The following is a 10,845-nucleotide window of genomic DNA, read 5'->3' on the forward strand; positions in this document are numbered from 1 at the left end:
ATATATATATATATATATATATATATATATATATATATTCATTACATTTTTACATAGCAAGTGTATAACATCGCGCATTGCACAAGAATGAACTGTTTCATGAACAGTCTCAATTATCTAACACAGCTACACGGCTCAGGGGAAAGCAAGTGATTTGTGCAAGTGCCAGTAATGAAAATAAAAAGCGAATTTGTTTGTTTATTCCCCTGGTTGCTTGTTTGTTGAGCTTCAGTTCCATTAGCTGGTACAGTCAAATAGACACACGATTTACTGAGACAAGTGCGCTGCTGAGAAATCATAGCGGAGACGTGAAGACCGTGAACACAAGAGCTGTAAACATAAAAGCAGTCCATCGGCGGTTCCAAAGTGTGCGAGGAATTACAACCGCAGTGCCACAAAAACATTGCCATTCTGAACCCACCTTTCCTCCGGGCCATTGAATTGCAAGTATTTGCTCCGGCCAGGCCCTCAATGACCTAACTGATGTTCGGCAAGGATTAGCCACCAGAATGGATGGGGTTAAAATGAATGCCGGCGCGCGCGACGTCACAGATTATTTGGGGAGTTCATTAAATGCAGCGATCACATTAAAAGAGGCAGGTACTGTGCCTGCTCTCGTGTGAACACGGGCTCGGATTGGTTTCATTAGGAGCAAGTTGCCAAGCGCGCTGCAGAGAGTAGCGAGAACTTGATGCGCACTGACCCGCTGGGAGTCGCCGGCCACACCGCAGCATTTTGCACAGCGTTTGAACTTTAAATAAGACACGTTCCTGCCACGGACATACCGGGGTCATAGCAAGAAAACGAACTGTACCTAGTTTACAGGCAGAAACAGCACTTTTAAAAAGCGACGAGTTTAAGAGTGTAGTGATTAATACAATAGGGCATGTGTTGAATTTAAAAGCGCATGAACCCATACAACAAGTGATCCCAAATATAGCGCATGTGGGTCTGTCTGAAAGTGTTCGTGCGATTTCACATTATTAGTAGTAACACTTGGAAAGTTTGAACGTGTGTTTGGGAAGATAAGCGCCCTAGATGTCCAAGGGCCTGGAAATGCGCCTCGATTTGGAGAAGTGGGGAGATTTGTTCAAAGATGCAGGAGAAAATGAGGAGGAAGAGGAGGAGGAGATCGATGTGGAGAGCTTAGACGGGTCCCTCTCAAAGAGCGTCGAGGGGGTGGGTGGCTGCGGGGGAGAGAAGGGAGTGAATCCGTGTCAGGAACAGCAGCGCCGGGTAACGCGCAGCCCCAAGTGTGCGCGCTGCCGCAACCACGGCGTGGTGTCTTGCCTCAAGGGTCACAAGCGCTTGTGCCGCTGGCGGGACTGCCAGTGTGCCAACTGTCTGCTGGTGGTGGAGAGGCAGCGGGTCATGGCAGCGCAGGTGGCGCTCAGGAGACAACAAGCTACAGAGGTGAGTTGATCGAAAAAATGAAATAACATCCTATAGGTTTTTCCTCTTGCAGCAGTTTGACAAACACGGTTGCGCGATATTTATAAGCGTGGAATCTTGCTTATTGAGGCACTGTGACACGTGGTTTCTTTCTGCTCTTCTTTTACTTCATTGCGTGTTGTAAGATTCCTAGTTGTGTTTTCTGACAGGTCAGGAAAGATGCCAGTGGAAAGGCCGCCCCAACCCCGTCTCGAAGGACACCGTACCAGCGCTATCCTATGCCTCCCAGTTTGCTGGCAAAGAGTATACTGGAAGGTCAGTCTCCCGCGTCTTTATGAAGCGCTCGGACACACGTAGGGCCAGCCTTTGACACTAAAGTTTGTACCACTTTTTTTACCCTGGTTAAGATAATGCATAATTAGTGCTATTAGGATCGTGAAACTAGTATAAACCATTACTCTGAAAAATTGCCTTTTTTAGAGAAAAGAATGGGGCTTTTTTTTTTTATTTAGACACCCGTGGTATTATTCTTTTGCTATTTTTTTAACACTGGAGTTGTGTCCGTCTTTGCACTTTTGTTGTACACAAAACAAATAATGTCACCGTCCTTTATTGACAGCCTCTTATAATTATGTCTCAGCCGTAACTGCGAAATCATAACTATTTACAAACATTTGTGTAGAGGCTTTCTCCTCTTTCTAGAGATTTTAAAACAAAGACAAACAATAAAACAAAAGGAAAAAATATTGAGAAAGAAAATACTTTTCTTTTATCGAAATACGATAATAATGAAAAAATAATCTTTTGTGTGTGTGTGTGTGTGTGTATACACACACACACACACACACACACACACACACACACACATATATATATATATATATATATATATATATATATATATATATATATATATATATATATATAACACACATTCTAATTTTCTTTTTTTTTTTTTTTTTTTTTTTTTTTACAATTGGATGGGAGCAGTGAACTTGATTTCTCAGTTTGACTTTACTTTATCTTGTGACCTACCTTTTTCTCTGTTTTTGATCTTCTTTTTTGATAACTGTTTATTTTAAGTAAGTGTTCCTTCTTGTTGTGAAGCCGTCATTGTATTTGGTTTAACATAAAACAAAACAAGTCAACGTCCTTTCGAGAAAATTCTTAATATATATATATATATATATATATATATATATATATATATATATATATATATATATATATATATGATATATATATATTATATAAACACATTTGTGTTCGCACACAAGAACAAAAATGTGCTTAGTTTAGTTTTTTAAATAAAAATAATACTAATTTATTTACTTTTTATTTTTATTAATAATAATAATAATAATAATAATAATAATAATAATAATAATAATAATAATAATAATAATAATAATATTTTGCTTTTTTTACATTCCAAACGTTTGTCACGCGTGACTATTTTTCAGCTAATATAGAAATATATATTTGAGTGTATTAGTGCTTTGATTTATTTTCTCAGTATTTTATTTTTTATTGAAATGTCTTGTAATTTTTTTTAAAAGAGATTATTTAGAGGTGTCTAATTTTTAGTGTAGAAACGATTTCATTCAAATGCAATATCAAATCAGTTTAATTTAAAATTCAAATGAAATTAAAACAAAATAAAGTTAGAAAGTCATTTTCCAATGATTACATTCAAGAAGCACCTTATCCCGGTGGAGAGCGGAGGAAACTGGCAATGAATTGTTTCAGAGCTTTACCGAACTGTAGTATTATTGTTATCATGCAAGGCTTGCTTTTAACGTTGTTACTGACGTGCTTACCAGTTGCGTAATGCATCCAATGCAATTCTAAAACCATACAAGTTAATTTATTTGTATGGATCTGTTTCAGGGTTCAAGACCCCTATGGCAGAATCTCCCTGGTCGAACAGAACGCACTTCCCTAACCTCAGCGAGAGAATGAGGAAGAGACGGGCGTTCGCCGACAAGGAGCTGGAACGCGCCATGCTAGAGCGAGAATTCAGACAGAAGGAGCTGGAGGACCTGGCCACGCTGCAGATGCTCAGCCCCACGCTGCCCGCCGCACCGGGACCCATGTGCAGCGAGCCGGGAGACCCGACACAGTGCAGCCAAACCGTTTACCTCCCCTTTGTGAACACCAGCCCCGTGTTGCTGGAATGCGGGTTTCACTGCTGCCAGGCTGGAGAGGTGCTGGCGACGACACAATCGAGTTCAGTGGAGTGCAGCTATGAGCAGGTGCAATGCGATGTCTTGCAAAGGAGACGCCTGGACGCTGCGAGAATGGTTTTGGAAGGTTTAGAACTCTGCCGGGGGACCTCGCACTGCCACCAGCCACAGCAGCACCAGCACCAGCAAACCGGGTTGGAAGGTAGCGCGCGTCATAGCCGAGGAACCCGTGAGCCCCCGGGTGCACCAGTGCTCTGCATTTCTATGCAGAGTCCCTCTCTAGAGACTGATGGGCTTCCTGATCCGGAAGACCTCGGCGCTTCCAAAGGCTGGGGTTCTTCAAATCACGTTGCCCTCCCGCTAGAACTGAAGGAATCGGGCTGCAGACATCAGCATCAGCCCACTGCAAAGGATAACTTGACTCAAGTTTCGCAGACCCGCCGCGCAATGGTCAAGAAGACTTTGCCGTTTTCAGTAGAATCGCTGTTGAGAGACTGATATAGCACATCATTATCAAAACGGGAAAAAATTAAATAGTTTGCAAAATATATATTTTTAAATCGTGAATTTATAATACTGTAATAATACAATTAATAAATTATTAATAAATGTGGGCTTATTGTCCAGAACTAAAGCTGTTGATCTGGTAAAATTCCAGCCAGGGTTCTGTGCAATCAAATGGATCTTTACAATAACCATTACACAGAACGAGAACGCCAGCAATAACCAAATACAGACGCCTCCTGCCCAAAGTGCTGCTAGCATGACCCGCATACACGCGGACCTAAAACAGCTTTTATTTAATTTTTATATGAAGTTATTTATATTTTTCACGTTTGTAACGCATTGTTGTTTTACTGTCAGTAATGCATAGCGTATGTTTAAACCCACATGTCAGAAACTATCATTGCAAAGGCTTGAAATCAATAGAGATGCAAATGATCCGCACACTGCCTGAAGTAAGCAGCTCCACTCACCGGAGGAGAAGCGCTGTTAAAATACATTTGAATAAATAAGAGCACAGGGGTCATTGTTACAAACCATGTACCGACCGTCGCGCTCCTACACGCAGCTAGGCTGAGTCTCGCTAGTTCTCTAAAAACACATATTGCAAAATTAGCAGGATAGTAAAAGCACAGCAAAGTGTAATTAACACAGTGGAAGCCGGTACAGCGGAGGCATGCCTTGCAAAGAATAGCGAGGTGTGGGAAAGTATATGAATAGACATGGCCAGCCAGGCTCACCTGTGGTAAATGCAGATAACCATGGGGAAGGACTGTGGTAAACTTCATTAAGGGCGCACTGCATTGCAGGCTATCTCTTCAGCGTATTGTCATTGTGCAATTATTTGTTTAACATCTTGACATGTTATTATAATATGTACAATTTTTGTGTTTGTATTTTTGTATTACATATAATGCTACAATATTTTTAACCTTAATTTATACAAATATATTGGCTTTTATATGTATATATATATATATACTTTTAAACAGCCTTACAGTCGGCTCCTGTTTCTTCATTTCAATGTCCACCGTGAACGAGTAATAATCTGGTTTCATTTCGGACCCTGTGGACTCACTCAATGGGCTTCTTGTGTGTGTTCTGGAATGATGAACGAGGCACTGCAACTCATGTACATGTAACAAGCACTCTTTATAAAGAGGCGCCTACACAGGCCGAGCAGTACGGGTCTCTGGGGTTTAGTGGAAGGGTATCGTCGTTATCACTGGGGGTGCTGACATGATGTTTAAATGAGTTGCACTATATTAATATAATTCTGTTTCCTATCAGTTGACTGAGGGAGGTTTTGGAGTTCGGTTTTGTCAGAATACATTTTTGTTGGTGGTTTTGTGTGGCATGGAAATGTAGCCTCAATACATATCAAAAATGAAAGCACAAAGTAATAAAACACAGTGAAAGCTCTGTAAAGCATAGGGAAGCACTGTAAAGCACAGAGAGGTCTGGCAAAGCATAGGGAAGCATTGTAAAGCACAGAGAGGTCTGGTAAACCATAGGGAAGCATTGTAAAGCACAGAGAGGTCTGGTAAAGCATAGGCAAACACTGTAAAGCACAGAGAGGTCTGGTAAAGCATAGGGAAGCATTGTAAAGCACAGAGAGGTCTGGTAAAGCATAGGGAAGCATTGTAAAGCACAGAGAGGTCTGGTAAAGCATAGGGAAGCAATGTAAAGCACAGAGAGGTCTGGTAAAGCATAGGGAAGCAATGTAAAGCACAGAGAGGTAAGATAAAGAATATTAAAAAGAAGAAAAAAAAACTAACCATAGTAAACTGACCCTTATAAAAGTTTCCCCATAGTGAAAGCACAGGCGTTCCTTATAAAATGTTCCGTTTGGAGGGTCTATCCAGGACTGAAATAAATAAGTAAATTGCAATCCTCCCCAGTAATAAAGCGTTGCTTTAGAAACATTTGGGTTTATCGTGTGTTTTATCATATAACACTTTTCTGGAGCCTCTGTGTCTTTTTCTGACCCCCTCTTTTGATCTGTATTGATACGGTCCCTTTTATTCCCGCAAGATAGGGCAGCGCGATACCTTTCACAGCTGTCGACCGTGTGGCGTCAACACCGCTGATAGCACGCAGCTCTGCTTTGTCTGGAACTATCCTGGAATGCAGATAGCCTTTTTATCAGACTCGCCCAGAATGAAGACCGTAACACCACAAGCACGTGTTTATCAGGGCGCTTGTAATCCAATCTGCATAACTTCCAAATATTCAGACCACATGGAGTCTTCAACCCACAAGTCGTAACAGAAATACGAGCAGAAACGCACAGTACTTCTGAAAAAAAAAAAAAAAAAAAAAATCAAATTTTCATTTAAATGAATTTGAGCCCGTGCAGAAAACCTATTCATCTTTTCTGCATTGCATTAAAAAAAAAAAAAAAAAAAAAAGGATAGAACCCCACCCAACACTGTAAAAAAACAACGTATTTTTAAGGTCAATTTACTTTAATATTTACATGTTTTTGTTTTGCATTTTTTCATTTTTTGTGTAAAATGCTGAAACAAAACGGCACACCTTTAATAATACGCAAATATACACTAGAATTAAGCTACAAATACAGTTTTATTAATTTTTTTTTTCAGTGTAAGACTTAATAAATGTGGACCAATTTTCTAATGTCAAGTTATATATATTCTCATTTAGGTTATGAAGATGAATGTCCACACCCTTTAGTTATCGTATTATTATTATTATTATTATTATTATTATTATTATTATTATTATTATTATTATATTTCCTTTGAGTTATGTGGGCCATTATTTAATAAATGGCAAGCGAGCTGATACAGCGGTGAGCAGACTTGAGCACATATTTCATTAGGGTTATCCTGCACCCTCACACAGAGAGTTACTCCTCCGATCCGTACCTTCCTCTGGATTGAATACATTGAGCAATCCCTTTGCAGAGCTGTGTATTTCTTGCAATGGGTTGCGCTACACCCTTACGAAACTTGACCACAGTATTTTTGCAGGTTTCCCTTGCTTTCAATTAGTTACACGCGCTTTTCACAGAAGCAGTATTTGAAGAAGCAGGTGCTTGGCCCGTCATAGACTGGACTGAAATAGCTTTTCCCAGGAACACTGCCCTCAGTCCTCTTCATCACTAACCTAAAACAACAAAACAACAACAACCCTCCAGTCACAGAAACCCAATACTCGCTTCTGTGGTCCTCTGCTATAAACGTCACATGCAAATGCATTGGAACCTTTTTATATGATTTGATGCTCAGGAGCTTCTCTTCTTGTTGTTTTTTTTGTTTTTTTAAGTTTATAGACATGTAAAAATACATTTCAATATGAGAATGCTGCCGTGGATAACAGTGCGTGGGGATAACAGCTGCAGAGCCCAAACAAATAAGCGACCTTGCGTTGCTGGCAGCGTGAGACAGCGTGAGACAGCATGACAGACCCAACATCTTCAGCCACCCGCATTAGGACTTGGAACCAGTCCGGCTGCCAAGAGAAACAGCTCTTTCAAATGCTATTTATACTGACTCAATTACAGCAACAGGCGTGACAGACCCTGTATGGGTGGCGTACAAAAGCATTTTAATAAGCCTAACAATCCACAGCGACATGAAAAGGGTTATTATTCAGGCGAAGCTGTGTTATTCCCAGATTCACATTTTAAAAAGTAAATTAAATAATGCGGTGTTGAGGTTTTAAACTCTTGCAGATTACTCATGGTGTTCGGGTAAAGAAGTTTAATTTTCTGTTCTTGTTTTTTAATTCTGCAGGTCTGCTGGACACAGTTACATTACAGGAAATGAACGCATTCATAATAAGACAGTACAATAAATCACGCTGGAATTAAATACTTCCTCAGGGTTTGTGAGAGCGAGCAATGTAATGTCCTGTACTAATCAGTGTTATTTTCAACCCTTGTGTAACTGGCACTAGAGCACATGCACCTCACACAAGAATGAATGGATCTATTCTGCTCTTGCATTGCTGGAACAGGGCCTTCACAGAGGGCCCATGTGCTTGTACCAAGGTCATGTTTAACTCACTGTTTGCAATTCAGTTTCTATTAAAAGTCCTTTCCTGTGCTGGATCCAGCATGCACACAGTGGATTCTCCAGCATGGGCACAGTGGATTCTCCAGCATGGGCACAGTGGATTCTCCAGCATGCACACAGTGGATTCTCCCAGCATGATTCTCCAGCATGGGCACAGTGGATTCTCCAGCATGCGCACAGTGGATTCTCCAGCATGCACACAGTGGATTCTCCAGCATGGGCACAGTGGATTCTCCAGCATGCACACAGTGGATTCTCCAGCATGCACACGGTGGATTCTGGTGCATCGAGTGGTAGCCTAGGCTGAGCTAGCTGCTGCCTTGCTGCTGTGTTTCCAGCAGGCAAGCATACAAAGCAACCCTGCCCTGTCAATACAATGGCGTTCTTATTTTCCCAGCTGTTACTTCGCAGCGCCTGTTAAACACAGCACGTGAACACATGTATGTTACTGTGTAACAGCGCGCGCGCGCCCCTTCGCCTGGCTCACTTTAATATGTTAGTAGCACAAACCCTGCGAATTATTTTTGTACTAATATTACATGACTCAGACTTTCCATTAATAATTGGCCTGCGACAAAGACTATGTCAATATTACTGTGCCTGCGAATGCCATCTACACCTTCCAAATTACACAGCGGGGCCCCTTCAAAGGGTTTTGCTCAAACATATTTCTTCACTTTGATTCTTTTCTGAAGATAGTGTGACGGACTCCTCACAACGCGTGCATATGTGTACGATCGCCTGAGAATTGCTCTCTGCTCCTCTGCGGTGTATAGTTCCCATGCACTCCACGAATAACAAAAAGAAGTAACTGGAAACACAGCTGCACTGTTGTTCAGACTCAGCGGCCCCTCGTGTCAATATTAGCCCTTTAAGAGAGCGAAGCTGAGTTTATTTTTCTGAACACTTCCCCGTATCGTGTGGCATGCAGCCTGCGAGTGCTTTCACTGCACCACGCTGCTGCCTCGCTGCTGGTAATGGCACTTGTTATGTCTGCCTGCTGATCGGCTTTTCTAAAAATATTTAGCCTGTAACAGTAGCCCCCGAGTCTCCTGTTTTGACTTCAAACAGAGCAATTAATCACCCTAATCGTCTCAATTAAACCCCGTGCAAGTCACATTTCGGTTTAAGATGCGAAGTGCAGTTCGGGATTTGGAAATGTGTGGAGTGTAGCAAGACGAAAGTGTGCTCTGCAGAAATATGTCTTCTACTATTATATGATACTAGACCCGAGCGCGGTGCAGAACTCCATGCTCAGGTTATATACAGTGCGCGTTGTTTTCTCCTCTAGTGCCAGCAATTTATTACTGCCGGCCTGCAGCCAGGTGTTTGATATTCGAAACTGCGGCGCTTGCTTTGAACGCTTATATTTAAATATGCTGCCTCACCTTTTTCACACGGGTTTCTAAACATGTAAGTGTAAGGTACAAACTAGACTCCTCCTCATGTGAGAGGCGTGCAAGGGTGTTAATGGGTTACAAGTTATCGAATCTAATAAACGAGTGCTAACCAAGCTTTTAACATCCACGTTCTTACCTCTTAAAATCAGCACTGAAGCAACCTTATCATTGGGGCTCGTTTGTTTTTCACTCTGTTTGAAACAGGCAGATATGACACAGTTTTATAAATGCAATGATAATGCTGCTACATCCTGGTATCTAATCACTGCAGGACCACGTGACCTACACCAAAGATACCCCCCCAACCCTAACCCTAACCCTAACACCCCTCCACCACTGCATTTCCAACATCTGCATAGCATGGATTCAAATATTTTCAGCACAATACAAGTGCAACAAATATGAATATTAATAAACTTAATAAGAGACAAGAAAACGCATTTTAAAGCATTAAACAGCCCTCCTTTAAAACTGCAAAAAAAGAGAATGAAGACAAGCGTGTCCATATTGTCTTCCTAACCCTGTTGTTAATTGTCTTTTTGACCCTGGCGTCTTTCCTTCTCTTTTTGTAATGGGTTTCAGGGGATATGTCCTGACACCTGACATTTGGAATGTGGTTCTAACATGTGTTCGTACATCTTTAATAGCAAGTTCTTTGTATTTCTGGATTAGTGAGAGTGATGCTCCATGCTGCTAATCCCTGCTTGTCACAGTGTCAGGGCTGATGACTGAGTGTCACAGTGTCAGGGCTGATGACTGAGTGTCAGGGCTTATTAGTGTCAGGGCTGATGACTGAGTGTCAGGGCTTATGACTGTCACAGTGTCAGGGCTGATGACTGAGTGTCAGGGCTTATGACTGAGTGTCACAGTGTCAAGGCTGATGACTGAGTGTCAGGGCTGATGACTGAGTGTCACAATGTCAGGGCTGATGACTGAGTGTCACACTGTTGGGGCTGATGACTGAGTGTCAGGGCTGATGACTGAGTGTTAATATTTCCACAGCAGTTACAATGAAATAGGCCAGGACATCCAGGAAGAGTAATTAGATCCATTATTGTGATGACAGGTGCGTTTATTAATAGCGGCGATCTGATTTGCAGGTTTGTCACTCTCTTCATGTTTCACAGTCCTGTTTGTTCAGCTTCAATGCAAATATTCAGTGGGTAATCCAAGGAAAATTGATTGTATTTGTTCAAATTCTCACCATGTCAAACACCGTCAAAAAAATGAGACATCTTTATTTGCTGAGAGTCCTTGCTCTGAAATGGGGACCCTTCTACACCGATAGTGTGCTGCAGAACACTGTTTACAGAGATCACT

At 41.5% G+C, this 10,845-nt stretch overlaps 1 protein-coding gene across 1 annotated transcript; it reads left to right on the forward strand.

The window, feature by feature from the left end:
- Window positions 1–543: 543 nt before the first annotated feature.
- Window positions 544–5,013, forward strand: LOC121326954 (doublesex- and mab-3-related transcription factor 2-like). Its single transcript, XM_041270624.1, has 3 exons — window positions 544–1,413; window positions 1,602–1,707; window positions 3,283–5,013. Exons 1-3 carry the CDS (start codon window positions 1,039–1,041, stop codon window positions 4,074–4,076), a joined length of 1,275 nt encoding a protein of 424 aa, XP_041126558.1. The 5' UTR covers window positions 544–1,038; the 3' UTR covers window positions 4,077–5,013.
- Window positions 5,014–10,845: the final 5,832 nt, after the last annotated feature.

The sequence above is a fragment of the Polyodon spathula genome, chromosome 14 (genome assembly GCF_017654505.1).
Source record: "Polyodon spathula isolate WHYD16114869_AA chromosome 14, ASM1765450v1, whole genome shotgun sequence".
Taxonomy (NCBI): Eukaryota; Metazoa; Chordata; class Actinopteri; order Acipenseriformes; family Polyodontidae; genus Polyodon; species Polyodon spathula.

What these genes read in the sequence shown, in the direction of transcription:
- LOC121326954 (XM_041270624.1), top strand. Translation starts at nt 1,039, where the DNA reads ATGTCCAAGGGCCTGGAAATGCGCCTCGATTTGGAGAAGTGGGGAGAT. An exon ending in GGAGACAACAAGCTACAGAG is followed by an intron (nt 1,414 to 1,601) that starts GTGAGTTGATCG and finishes GTTTTCTGACAG; the next exon opens with GTCAGGAAAGATGCCAGTGG. An exon ending in GGCAAAGAGTATACTGGAAG is followed by an intron (nt 1,708 to 3,282) that starts GTCAGTCTCCCG and finishes GATCTGTTTCAG; the next exon opens with GGTTCAAGACCCCTATGGCA.